This window comes from Carlito syrichta, unplaced genomic scaffold (genome assembly GCF_000164805.1).
Source record: "Carlito syrichta isolate Samal-C Ts95f unplaced genomic scaffold, Tarsius_syrichta-2.0.1 Scaffold315407, whole genome shotgun sequence".
NCBI classification, from domain to species: Eukaryota; Metazoa; Chordata; class Mammalia; order Primates; family Tarsiidae; genus Carlito; species Carlito syrichta.
In genome coordinates, this window is record NW_007259503.1 from 1,066,671 (window position 1) to 1,081,405 (window position 14,735).

General features: G+C 38.7%; 2 protein-coding genes across 2 annotated transcripts in view; both read left to right on the forward strand.

Annotated features, from left to right (window-relative positions):
- The window catches only part of TMEM245 (transmembrane protein 245), a 133,018-nt gene extending 128,195 nt beyond the window's left edge, over positions 1 to 4,823 (forward strand). The window contains exon 19 of the mRNA XM_008072774.2: positions 4,750 to 4,823. The gene's annotated coding sequence lies outside the window, so the exon portion shown is untranslated. The remainder of the gene's footprint in view (positions 1 to 4,749) is intronic.
- The window catches only part of CTNNAL1 (catenin alpha like 1), a 74,765-nt gene that overhangs the window by 13,784 nt on the left and 46,246 nt on the right, over positions 1 to 14,735 (forward strand). The window contains exons 2-4 of the mRNA XM_008072772.2: positions 4,750 to 4,939; positions 11,081 to 11,268; positions 12,980 to 13,099. Coding sequence (XP_008070963.1) covers positions 4,750 to 4,939; positions 11,081 to 11,268; positions 12,980 to 13,099 — 498 coding nt within the window. The remainder of the gene's footprint in view (positions 1 to 4,749; positions 4,940 to 11,080; positions 11,269 to 12,979; positions 13,100 to 14,735) is intronic.

The window sequence follows — 14,735 nt, forward strand, 5'->3', positions numbered from 1 at the left end:
TAGCCCAGACTGGAGTGCAATGGCCGCTCCTGGCCACCGCAGCCTTGGCCTGCTGGGCTCCGGTGATCCTTCTGCCTCAGCCTGCCTAGTAGTTGGAACTACAGGCACATGCCACAACACCCAGCTAATTTTTACTTATTTATTTTTCTCACTATGTTGCCCATGCTTGTCTCAAACGCCTGGCCTCAAGTAATCCTCCTGCCTCTGCCTCTCAAAGTGCTGGGATTATAGGTGTGAGCCATCACACCCAGCCATGAGTGTGACTTTCTGTTGCTACATAACAAAGATTTCCCTTTCTACAGTTTACAATGTTTTTTTTCCTCACTTTCCTTTAAGCTTTCACCCATAGCTTCTGCTATGGCCTGAATGTTGGTGTCCCCCCAAAATTCATATGTTAGAATTTAACCCCCATGGTGATGGTATTAAAAGGTGAGGTCTTTGGGAGGTGGTTATGTCATTAAGGAACCGTCATGAATGGACTCAGTTCTTTTATAAATGAGGCTTGAAGGAGCCATGTCAGAACATGGAAGGCACCATTCATGAAGAATGAGCCTTAGCAAACACAGAATCTGCTGGTATCTTGTTCTTGGACTTCTCAGCCTCCAGAACTATAAGCAATACATTTCTGCTGTGTATAAATGACTAGTCTAAGGTATTCTGTTATAGCAGCCCAAACTGACTAAGACAAAGGTCCTCAAAGGTTACCATGCTTCTACAAAGTTTCTTTGACACTTCTAGCTTTTACTTACTTCTCAAAGTTCACTCAAGTTCCACTGCCTGATTTCAAAGTTATTCCCACCTTTTACATTTTGTTACAGCATTGTCCGAGATCTCAGTACCAAAATCTGTTTAGTTATCTATTGATGCAGAACAGATTACCCCAACTTTAGTACTTTAAAACTGCATTTAATCTCCTATGATTTCTGAGAATTCTAGAGTCACTTACCTGGTGGTTTTGGGGTGAGGTCTCATGAAGTTGAAATAAAGATGTTTGATCAGGGCTGCTGTAATCCAAAGGCTTGACTGGTGCTAGAGAATCTGCTCCCAAGTTTACTCAGTTATTTCTTTCTTTCTTTCTTTCTTTTTTTTGAGTTGGAGTCTCACTCTGTCGCCCAGACTGGAGTGCAGTGGCATGCTTCCGGCCACTGCAGCCTCGACCTGCTGGGCTCTGGCAATCCTTCCGCCTCAGCCTTCCAAGTAACTGGAACTACAGGTGCACACTACCATGCCCGGCTAATTTTTTGATTTATTGTAGAGATGAGGTCTCACCAAGTTGCTCAGGTGGGTCTCGAACCTGCGGGCTCGGCAATCCACTCACCTCGGCCTCCCAAAGCAGGGGATTACAGGCTGAGCCACCGAGCCCGGCCTTACTCAGCTATTTCTGAGAATCCTAGAGTGACTTACCTGGTGGTTTTGGGATTAGGTCTCATGAAATTGAAATAAAGATGTTTGACCAGGCCTGCTGCAATCCAAAGGCTTGACTGGTGCTAGAGAATCTGCTCCCAAGTTTATACTGTTGGCTGCTGGCAGGAGGCCTCAGTTCACCACTGTAGACTAGAGGCTTCTGTTCCTAACCTGTGGGTTCTCCACAGGGTTGCTTGAGTGCCTTCCACTGTATGGCAACTGACTTTCTCCCCCTGTGATTTATCCCAGAGAGAGAGAGTATATATGAGATGGAAGTCACAATATGTTCTATGACCTACTCTCAGAAGTACTCCATTACTTCCACTTTATTCTGTTCATTAGACGTGAGTCATGAAATCTAGTCCACACTCTAGGGGAGCGAAAAAAGGCTCCCTCTTGAGGGGAGCAGTTATGAAAGAATTTGTGGACATGTTTTACAGCCACTACAGAGATTATACCACTTTCCTGATTACGAAGAAAAAACAAAACTCTTCAGTGTCTTCAAACCAGAGTACTTTCTAGTTTAAAAATCCTTTAGTGTCTTCCTGTAATATATAGAGTAAAATATAAAGTCTTTACTCCAATTCATAACCTTGGCTCGTCCCTGCACATCCTATTAATTGAATATTGGCTTTATATTTGCCTTCTTGCCCACTATACATTAACTACTTGAACAGGACAGGCTCATTCCTGAGGGCTATTTCTTTTTTTAAAACCAACTATTTCTTTTCCCTAGATTGCTCTTTATCCCCTGATATTTGCCAGCCTATCTACTTGCTATCATTTCGATTTCAGCTTAAATATCATTTCCTCTTAGAAAAAAGACCAATCAATTTCAGGTAGCTATACAGATACTTTATGTCATATGATCCTATTTTTGTATAGCATTTATATGAAAGTTTTTTGTTTACCTATTTATGTGATTATTGCTTCTCTCCAACTCCTTTACTAGTAAGCTGCATGACAGTATAGGCTTTTTCTTTCTTGTTCACTGCTGTTTCATCATTTGCCTAGAATTTTATTTGGCATATGATAATGTGCAACAAATATATTTTATGTGACTGAATTATTACTATTCTACTTTACTGTAAACCTCTGGGACAGGATTGAGTTAGTCTTGTTCACTGATGCATCCTCAGAGCCTGACATCTAGTAGATAATCAAAATTTGATGAATACAATATTGTAGTTAAGGAAATTTAGACAGATTAAATAAATTTCCCCAGACCACTTAGCAAGTAATAGCCAAGTCACAACCCAAACCTAGGCCTTTCTAATAATTCCAAACTATTAATAACTAAACATATATATAAAGTGCTTGGTGTATAGTCGTTGCTCAGAGAGTAAAAGTGATTCTTTTCCTCTTCTCTTAATTATCTACCCTGGTCTTTGTTAATATACCATATAAGTTATTTCAAAGTTATACGCAAATGTACATACACTAGTTGGGGTCTATGTTTTTCATGCAACAATTCTTAATAAGTAATTTTTAATCGACCTTCCATATGACCCTGCAATCCCCCTACTGGGAATATACCCGGAAGAACTCAAATCACTCTATAAAAAAGATACCTGCACATGTATGTTTATCGCAACATTGTTCATAGTAGCAAGAACATGGAACCAACTGTGCTGCCCATCAAAAGAGGACTGAATTAAAAAATGTGGTACAGGCTGGGCTTGGTGACTCAGCCTGTAATCCCAGCACTTTGGGAGGCCGAGGTGAGTGGATTGCCTGAGCCCGCGGGTTCATGACCTGCCTGGGCAACTTGGTGAGACCTCATCTCTATGATAAATCAAAAAAATTAGCCAGGCGTGATAGTGCGCGCCTGTAGTTCCAGCTCTTGGAAGGCTGAGGTGGGAGAATCGCCGGAGCCCAGCAGGTCAAGGCTGCGGTGGCCGGGAGCGGCCATTGCACTCCAATCTGGGCGACAGAGTGAGACTCCAACTCAAAAAAAAAAATGTGGTACATATACGTGATGGAATATTACACAGCCATAAAGAAGAACAAAATCACAAACTTCACAGCAACCTGGATGGAGTTAGAGTCTATAATCCTGAGTGAGCTTTCACAGAAACAAAGAACTGAGTATCACATGTTTTCACTCATAAGTGAACCTTGAACAATTACCGTAATACTATAAGAAAAGGATTGGCAGTAGCGAGAAACTGCTGGGAGGGGGATGGGGAAGTGGGATTGGTAGTAGTGAGAGTCTGCCTGGGGAAGTGGGGGGCACATCTCATCAACAAGGGTACCTGTATAATAAACATTTGTATACATAAACCTGAATTGTACCCCACGTCTTTACAATAAAAAATTAATAGTTAAAAATAATAATAATTTTTATATGTCAGCATTGTTCATATACTAGTTTTTAAAGATATTTTGGAGATTTATGTTTGTTTCAATAAGCTGAGTTTGCACCTTATATATTTATTTCAGGGCCTGGAACCAAGTGTTAAAACTCTTGGTTTGGCTGGGTGCGGTGGCTCACGCCTGTAATCCTAGCATTTTGGGAGGCCAAGGTGAGAGGATTGCTTGAGCCCACAGGTTTGAGACCAGCCTGGGCAACTTGGTGAGACCTCATCTCTACAATAAATAAAAAATTAGCTGGGCGTGGTAGCACATGCCTATAGTTCCTACTTTTGGAAGGCTGAGGCAGAAGGATCACCTGAGTCCAGCAGGTTGAGGTTGCAGTGGCTGTGAGCATGCCACTGCATTCCAGCCTGAGCGACAGAGTGAGACTCCAACTAAAACAACAACAATAAAAAAAACCCCAAAAAACTCTTGGTTTTTCATTTACTTTGAGTCTAGTGCAACACAACTTAGTGAAGTATGAAACACAGATTACAATGTTCTTCTAAAGTATCAAATTAATTCAGTAAATATTTATGGCACAAGTACTATTTTGTACAATCTATGCACCATGGTTGATAGTGGAGTATAATGGAGGGGAAGAAGATGCTGTCTCTACTATCACAGCAGCCCAAGTCACAGTAGAGGAAACTAGACCTGAAGTACTTTGGTTTTTGTGGATTCTGTGAATGTAGTTATCTTTCCTCTCCTACTTTTCTCCTGTCTTTAAGATTTGTTGAAAGATCTGGAAATCCTCTGGAACTATATGACCCAGATAACCGCTCTCAGGTGAACTTGGAGTTGTAATTACTAGAAACATCCTGAGGAGTGATGCAGGATTGTTTCTGTGGAAACATCTCTGACTATTGATTTAGTGTATTGGACTAGTTCAGTATGACAGGCTTAATTTTCTTGGACTTTGTGGTACAGCTGGGAAAAAAAGGTATTAAGATAAAATTTAAGCAAATTGCTTTTATCTTTTATTTTTAGATCACCACACTTATTAATCATAAAGATAATACCAAAAAATCTGATAAAACTCTGCAAGCAATTCAGCGTGTAGGACAAGCCGTCAACTTGGCAGTTGGAAGATTTGTTAAAGTAGGGGAAGCTATAGCCAATGAAAACTGGGATCTGAAAGAAGAAATAAATATTGCCTGTATTGAAGCTAAACAAGCAGGTAGGTATTTATTTTGAAGGCTATTCATGTCAATTTTATTGCTTTAGTTATGACAAATTATTGTTTTATTTTGAGTAAAGATGTATAACTCTTCAATTATGGATGTGTAAGACATTAAAGGCCTAGATTAGTTTTCAGGAATATTGAATTTCTCTTGTCTCAAGTCCTAAATCTGAAACATAGTACTCTGTCACTGGTCAGAGTAGTGATCTGCCATCCTCACCATCAGCCATTGAGATGTGAGAGATACAGAGAGGTATGAGGCGTGGACTCTGCTCTCAAGGAACATATTAGCCTACTTTCCACCATGTAGGAAATGGAAGCAAATATTAGCATGAACCAGTACTTCACAGTAAACAAATCATAGTGACATCAGACTTCAGGATGTTTCACTGTTCTTTGTAGCTGGTAGCACAGAAGCTTTTGAGAACCTGGGGTGTTTTGAGGCCTACAGATAGTTCAGCTTTGTTGAAGTATCATTTATCCATATATTTTTTTCAATAAATATTTACTGAGTGCTGGCAATATACCAGGCATTCTTCTAGGCTATAAGTTATAACCATGGACAAATCAAAGTCTGCCCTCATGGAGCTTGCATTCTAGTGAGGGAGACAGACTATAAACAAAATGAATGAATATATATAATTCAGGTAGTGGTAGTTATCATGAAGAAAAAATAAGTCAGGGTAAGAGTTAGGAGACCAAATTGAGGTGCTGTTCTAGAGAAGGCAGTGTTTCTCAACTTTAACACTTGACATGGTGGGCTGGATACTTATTTGTTGTGGGGATTGTCCTGTACCTTGTTGAGTGTTTATCAGCATTCCTAGCTTTTACTTACTAGATTCCAGTGTTTCCCTCTCATTACCTGTAACAACCAACAAAATCTCCAAACATTACTGAATGTCCCTTGAGGAGTCAAAATGGCCCCCAGTTGATAACTACTGTTATAAGGGATTTGGAAGACCCTCTAAGGAAGGAACATTATTTAGATTTCAGCTTAAATATCACTTTTTCTTAGAGACTGCAATGCAGTGAAGGCCTGAACTATGTGAATACTTGGAGGAAGGGCATTCCTGGGAAGAAGAGTGAGACTAAGTATGGCATTCTAGGCAATGACAGAAACTTTGACTATCTTCTAAGTGTAATGAGGGTCGAGTGGGAGATTTTGTGCTGGGCAGTGACATGATCTGATTTGTATTTTTAAAGGATAACTGGTGGCTTCCTGTATAGGTAATAGATTTTAGGGGATATGAGAGTGGAATTAAAGAAACCAGCTAGAAGGCTGTTGCAGTGGTCCAGGTGATAGACAATGGTAACTTAGACTAGGTGACAGCATTTGAGGTAGTAAAAGATGGCTGCATTTGGATACCTTGTTAAGATAGAGGTGATAGGATTTGAGATGGTTTGGATATGGGATATGTGACAGAAAGAAGAGTCATTAATAACTCCAAAGTTTGGAGTATGAGCTGAGTAAATAGTTGTGCCAATTTACTAAGATGGGCAATCTTCAGGGAGGAGTAGGTGTTTTTGAAGGGTCCTCAAGGGGAAGAGAGTGATTGTGATAAGGCTAAGTAAATATGGAGGGGCCTGCCAGATCATACATGGTTCTGTACATTATATGGATGATTTCAGGTATTATTCTATAGGTAAGAATATAAGTATAGAAAAGTCATTGAGGAATTTTGAGTCAGTCAAAAGACATACTACTTTGTTTTAGATAGAAATCTTTCTGATAATATGTAGGAAATTAGCAAATAAGGACAGCTTGAGAGAGGGTTGAGACTGATATCAGGGAGATTAACTGGGAAAATTTTATGATAAAGCCAGCTAAACCAGGACAGTGTAATAGGGCTGTAAAGAGCAGGAAGAGTACACAAAATACTCATTATGGTGGTTGAATAGGTAGAACAAGGTTGTTAACTAAAGGAAAGGGAGGACCCTGGGTTGACTCTAGCCAATCACTGGAATAAAAAACAGGTTATATGTGGGAAGCAAGGTGTATATTCTTATTCTATTCATAATTTATATTTGTCCTATTTTAAAAAGATTTGAAAGTGTTTACAATAAAAGGCATTCAATAAACCCATTAAAATAGGAGATGAAAATATATCAGAAACTTTGGCAAACATTATTTTAATTAAGCATGAAATTTTTCTTTGTACTTCCTGAAAGGCAAGACAAAAATGTGGGAAACAAAGGGTTATATAATTCTCATTGTTGAAAGGAAACAAACTAGCATGTAAGAGGAGAGACTTTTCCTGGCACTAAATTATTGTGCGGGTGCTTATGAAACAGACATTACATAATGGACAATTCAATAGAAATGTAGAGATATTCTTCCTATTGCTGTTGCTGTTTCTTGTAACAACTGTTGATCAAAGCAAGAATAGGATTTTTTTTTTAATGCAAGGGCAATCTCAGTCCTACTCTCCTCATTGGCTTTGTAGTATGTTGCTGTGCTCAGTGTAGGGTGAGAGACAGGGACATCGTACACGCTGTAAGCCCAGGCAGCTCCATACATGGAGTCTTTTGGAAGCCATCAGGTGTTGTGGACTCCACACGTTGTCTGCCTCCTGTAATCACTCAGGTAGGAGGATGAGAATGGTGCTTCCTGGAGTTATATAATATAGGAGGCTTTTTTCTCTTAATATGTACGAATTTGAGACTTCACTAAATCACTCCTGAAATACTTCTAGCCCACTCAGCCCATATTAATCATTTTCTCCTCTGGACAATTTAGCATTCATTTGAGGGAAATAATATTAAGCAGTGATGAAGAACTGGAGATTTAGAATCAGACTGCCTGGATTTCAATCCCAGTTCTTCTATTTGCTGGCATGTGACATTGGGAAAGCTATTAAACTTTTTAAACCTTAGTGTTCTCATTTATAAAATGGGGCTATTAGTGTTTATAGTGGTGTTTTGATATAATATATGTATGCATTTAGCACAAAGTAAATGCTTAATGGATATTAGTTGTCATTATAATAATTACCTTTTATTCTTCTTTCCCCATGTTGGCTCTATTACTTTTTAACTTGGCTACCAAAGTTTATATTTTATGTGGAAGCTCAATAAATATTTGCATTTGATTGACTTTGGGTTTTCCTATTAAAATATAACAATAGCTGATTGCATGTAACAAATTTAAAATGTCAATCATGAAGCTGTAAAACAGCTTTGGGACTTTTTTCAGGAAACTAATTTCTGAACTGTCTGCACTTTAAACAACTTTGTAATGTTAAGGAAGTACTGACCATGTTGGTGGAGCTTACCAAATGTTACCATCCAATGCACTTATGATTTAAATGCCTGGGGTTTAGTCAGAAAAGGGAAAGGTTGAATAATGCCATATGTGCAGTCTCATGTATGATATCTTTAGTGATTGAGAGATACAGGAAAAATTAACATTTTCCAAAGGAGAAGAGGAAGCACTTTTGTCCTTTCAACTATTGTTGATAGAATGCAAACATACTTTTCCATCTGCCCTTTTCTATATGTATATGTATTATTCTAAAAACACTTTTGTTCTCTGTATATCTTGCCATAAAAACTTTGTACTAGCCGGGCTCGGTGGCTTAGCCTGTAATCCCATGCCTTTGGGAGGCTGAGGTGAGTGGATTGCCTGAGCCCGCGGGTTCGAGACCCGCCTGGGCAGCAAGACCTCATCTCTACAATAAATAAAAAAATCAGCCGGGCGTGGTAGCGCATGCCTATAATTCCGGCTACTCGGAAGGCTGAGGCAGAAGGATCACTGGAGCCCAGCAGGCGAGGCTGTGGTGGCCGGTAGCGGCCACTGCACTCCAGTCTGGGCGACAGAGTGAGACTCCAACTCAAAAAAAAAACCAAAAAACTTTGTACTAGTTACCTATTGATGAGTAACAAATTAACCCAAACTTAGCAACTTAAAAACACAAACATTTATTATCTCACACAGTTTTTGAGGGCCAGGAATCAGGGAATAGCTTAACTTGGTAGTTTTGGGTTAGTGTGTCACGAGGTTGTAGTCAATCAAGGTGTCACCCAGGCCTCAGTTATCTGAAAGCTTGACTGGGCTGCAGGATCTGCTTCCAACCTCCTTTCATGCTTGTTGGCAGGCTTCACTTCCTTGCTAGATGTTGACAGGAGGCCTCAGTTTCTATGTAGGCCTCCCTGTAATAAGGGCTGCTTATGATACAGCAGCTGCTTCCTTCAGAGAGAGAAACCGACATGGCTGCCTCAGTTCCTTGATAACCTAATCTCAGAAGTGACATATCATCACTTCTGCCATACCAACCCTGATATGATGTGGGAGGGGACAACACAAGCCTGTGAATACACTCCAGTGTTTGGGGTTTATTAGGATCCATCTTGGAGGCTGGCTAACACAGACTTCATCTATCGGTGGAGCTTCAGCTGTGCCTTTATACACATGTCAAAATATGCATTACCAGTTCATTTCTAGTGGCTTATATTTAGTTTATTACTGTGTCATTTCAAACTTGCCTGACACTAGATTTGTCATCTCCTTTTCCTTTCCCTTCTGATTTTCTTTAACCAACTTAGGTTCTCAACTTTGAAGCCATTTTTTTCCTCTTCCCTTCCTCCTTATCACTGGTCAGATACTAATTTTATATTTTCTTTCCTCAGTATCTCCCAAATCATGTTCTTTATATTCCTTTGGCTATCATCCTATTAAGGTCCCTGTTCTTTCACACCCCCAATAGACATAGTAGCCTGGCTTTAGGTCTTTTCTTCCCATTCTATTTTATATAATTCCATTAGACTGTTTTTTCTAAATATTGACTTATATCATGTTACCCCCTGTGGCCTGTCCATTAAGATTCCAATACTTTTACTCAAGATCCTTAACCTGGGGCCTGATACATTATTGTTTGTAAGTAACAGAATTGACAGGAGGGCTTTTATGAGAAAATCAATCTCTTATGCATACAGGTTTATTTTGAGCACTATACAATGATAAAAAGGTATTGTTTAAAAATCGTGTTAACAGTACAGGGATTTGGAGACTATTATAGCCAGGATCCATCTTTGAGGAGGCAACCACTTGTATTGTTTTATTTGTGGTTAACTGCCATTATAGAAATCAAAAGGTTTTATAGCTACAGTGAAGAAGACAATTTTTCTAGAGAGTTGGGATTTCATTTTGTAGAGTATTTTATGTTGGACATCATAAAAAGTATAAATTCAAAATGCATTGTACCTGATAGGTGGTTTTTGTCCTTCCACCTCTTCTTCCCTTCCCCTTCTGAGTCTCCAGTGTCCATTATATCATTCTCTATGCCTTTGCAGGTCTTTAGTTCGACCCCTACTTATAAAGTGAAAACACACAATGCTTGGTTTTCTGTTCCTGAGTTAGTTCACTTAGGATGATGTTCTCTGATTCCATCCAGGTTACTGCAAAATACATTATTTCATTCTTTTTGATAGCTGAAGAGTATTCCACAATATATATAGCCAAAAACTATTTGTATCCCCTAAAGCATTGAAATCAAGGGGAAAAACATCAAATTGCAAACCTGAGTGAGGGTCAGCCTATGGTTTGAATTCTCAGAAAGTAGGCTTTTGTTTTGTTTACTTTCCTCACCCAAAGTCCAGGCAAACCGACAGACAAACTTGCTTATTGTTTCCCTTTGCCTACCCACATTCTTTCCAGGCCCCTTTTCTTTGAAGATGTGATCCCTTGGGTCCCAAATCCTTATCTTCTCATCCAGAGTGTCCCCAAAATCACAAGCCACTTCAGGTTTTGGAGATTGGCAATGACCCTTTCTCTACCTCCCCACTGGCTGGCCTCAGCCTAGGCCTTGGGACCTGCTTACTGCCTGGTTTTAAGTTCTTTGGTTTTGACTCCTGGGACTTCTAGTTGGCAATACCACTGAAAACAAAAATTATGATATTTTTCAAAGTGGGTTAAGGCAAAAATTTGTCACATTTCTTAAGGATGTGCCATTGTTTTTGTGATTAGAAAGCTTCATGTGATAATCCCTTCGATCATCAATGTGAAACTGTTTCTTCCTGAAGTCAGACCCCAAAGTTGCTCCCCGTGGTGCACATTACCTTCAAAATTAGAGAAAAGTCTAGATTTTAGTTTAAGTTTGTTTTATTGCCAAAGTAACTTTCCTGTCTCACCTTTCTTGTTAGGAGAGACAATTGCAGCGCTTACAGATATAACCAATTTGAATCATCCTGAATCTGATGGCCAGATTACAGTTTTTGCAGACAAAACAGGGGTTATAAAAGCTGCAAGATTACTTCTTTCTTCGGTGACAAAGGTGTTGTTGTTGGCAGACCGAGTAGTCATTAAACAGATAATAACGTCAAGAAATAAGGTACTTGCCTTTCTGGTGTTGCTATGCTTTTGTCTTTCAGTGTTGTTCAAAAGTGCTTTTTAGGTTAATTGCAGTAATTTGGTAATGCTTGCCTATTATAATTGTTTATAACTCTGATTGTCTATAGTTTAACAGTAGTGCATCTCCTATATTAGTAATTCTTAAATGATGTATGTACTGGGCCTAAACTTTTGAATGCAGATAATGTTTCTTAGAAAATCATTATCTGCTTGTTGAGGCTTATTGGCAAAAGCTTTAAATGTGTATAGTGTTTAGAAAGAAAAATGAGCAGCATGATAATGTATGTAGTAGAAACCTAGTTGATAGAAACACTGAATTCTTTAGTACTTTTTTTTTCCAAATCAGAGAGCGATAATTTATAATTTCAGACAAAATTAAATCAGTGGAAATGATAATTATATCCACAGCTACAAAATTTCTGTATGCAGAGTCCCTAAATATTCCTGAATACTCACACAATTTCGAGAATGGATTTAAACTCTTCAAGTCCAGAACTTAGTCTCTCACACGATGGTTGTGCTACTCGATCATCTGGAAACCCAGAGTTTGTATGATCACTTCTTTCCCTGGATAATTCCCTAGGCAAGGAGGAGGGCAGTCAGCCAGGGAAGGGGTTGTACAAATAGGATTCAAGGACAAAACCACGCAATGAATGTTGAGTGAATCAAAAAGTGTAAGTTTTAAGAGAAAAAGAAATTGGAGAGGTGAATCTGGTAGTGCTAGAGGAATAGACACAACCTTCCTATATTTGAAAAATGGAGGTTCTGTTCAGTGGTAGCAATGTGCCTATCTGTGTTAGTCGCCTGGACTTCCTGAGCTGCCAGGGCAGATTAACATGCCAAATATTCATCATATCTTCATTAACAGTAAGTAAACACAGGATATCTGTGTTTTTTTAACCTATCTTGGTCTGACTAAAACTAATTCAGTACTGTTATTTTAAAGAAAAGGATTTTAAAATGTTTCACATGTATTTATTTTATTTCTTATGTCAAGAAAACACATAACATTGTCATTGGCTCTACTGATTCACACTCTCTATTCACCCCTGACTGCCCAAAGTGTCTTGGCAATTAATTTATTCAACACAGGTGATTTCTGACTGAGCCAAACTGTTTTCCTGTTCTTAAAGTCCCAAACCTCCCTTTCCATTCTTCACTCTGCAGATGACCTTCTTTCTATTTGCCTGACAATTCTGGGGTTTCTGCATCCTGGTTCACTGAGACTTAAAGCTTCTCTGCATCATCTTTTATCGTCACCCCTTCCTAATTCTGTGAAGATTTGATTACTATAGTCCTGCCCAATCCCACCTTCTCCAGACTTGGCTTCATGAATGATCTCTTCCTTCATATATTTGGTCATTTCTTTTATTCTTTTTCATTTTCAAGTAAGCCCAAGACTCTTCGTTCTAAAAACAAATAATTCCCTAAATGATTCTAACTTTTGAATCTGCTTCTACTTCTCTGAGCCCCTCCTTCTTCTCAGCTTTCCCCTAGAATTAAGAATTTCCCCTTTTTTCCCCTCTACTCAGCCTTGATAGTCTCGGTTCATTCTTTCCTTTCTTTTTTTTAAAGCAAGATTTATTGAGAGGATAGAAAAGCTCCCATAGTGGGAGGGGACCTGAAGGGGTTGTCTGTCTCAGTCTCTTTAATGTCTATCACCTGATAATAAAATATTCTCTGTTTTGCAGGTTCTTGCAACTATGGAAAGATTAGAGAAAGTGAATAGCTTTCAAGAGTTTGTTCAAATATTCAGTCAGTTTGGGAATGAAATGGTGGAGTTTGCACATCTGAGTGGAGATAGACAAAATGTATGTATTTAATCACATTTAAAATCCTTCTGATAAAAGCATACTTTTTAGTTTGGAGACGTGATTTTGGGGATCTTTTCTTGTTAAATCTATAACTTTGGTCTTGAAAGTCTTTCATAAATAAGCCAAGGTAAAGTAAGTACATCTGTATGTCTTTTTTTGAATATATATAAGTTAATTAGTTTCTCACTTCACACTCTAGAAAAGGGCATACTTACCTTCAGGGCCCAACTGAAGCATCCTCTTTTTTTTTTTTTTGAGTTGGAGTCTCATTCTGTTGCCCAGATTGGAGTGCAGTGGCTGCTCCCGGCCACCGCAGCCTCGACCTGCTGAGCTCTGGTGATCCTTCCGCCTCAGCTTTCCAAGTAGCTGGAACTACAGGCACGCGCTACTACACCTGGCTAATTTTTTGATTTATTGTAGAGATGAGGGCTCACCAAGTTGCCCAGGCAGGTCTCGAACCCGCGGGCTCAGGCAATCCACTCACTTCAGCCTCCCAAGGCGCGGAATTACAGGCTGAGCCACTGAGCCCGGCTAGCATCCTCTTTTATGAAGCATTCTATTTGATTTCTCTATCTGAGCTCAGGCAAATGAATGGAGTCATCATATGTATTCTTATAGTATCTTGTTATATGTTTCTGTTATTCTTATGACATTAGATTAATAGTAATAACCCAAACCATCATTTATTTGCACTGCCTATGTGTCAGGTATTTAATATACATTATCTCATTTAATTCTCAAGACATTCCTATGAAGTAGGTATTATTATTATTACTGTTTTACATATGAGGAAACAAACAGAGAATAATGAACTTTCTCAATATCATCATGCTAGTAGATTGAACTCAGTTATATCTGATTCTAAAGGCTGTAGTTCTCAAACCATAGCATGGTATTAGTTCTTTATGGGTCTGTTTCCCAATTCAAACATTAAGCTCCTAAATTTAGGGAGATGGAAGATTATATTATATACAGAATTGATTTCCTTGCTGGAGTATTTGTGTATAAGTCCATCTTGTCAGTAGGTTAAATATATAATAATTGACCATTTCTTGAAATGCTTCTGGGTAAAGTTTTATAAGCTACTCCCTTAGTTTTGGACATGAACTTTCCTTGTTACAGCTGGAGTTGGGAGATGGGTATTGCCTGGCTGGATAATGGCACTGGTCTGGAATACCTAAGCTGTTTCTATAGGCACCTACTGTTTTATTTTCTGTTCTGCCAAAATGATTCTTTATACATTTTTTATTTTCCTTCTCTTTATCTTCATTTTCCCTTTCTTCTTCTCTCTCCCCCATAAAAATTATTAGTTTGAGTATTCTTACAATAATTACAGCTTTTCATCATAGCATTTTTTGATCACTTGAACAAGCATGACATGATTTGTGGGTTCTAAAGCCACCATCCTTCAGTTGTATTTCATGCGGGAGCCTCTTTAGCCTCTGGACATACTAGAAAACTTTCACCATTATTTTGATTTATAGTTAGAAATTTGGTAGGAGAACCTTTATTTTTTAAAATTCTTATAAGATTGTGATCCAATATTTTCAAACTTTTGGCTGAAGAGGTATCTATTTTTAAAAAAATTAACTCATCAAATGTGGGACCCTCTTTCACTTACTAGCAGCCATTT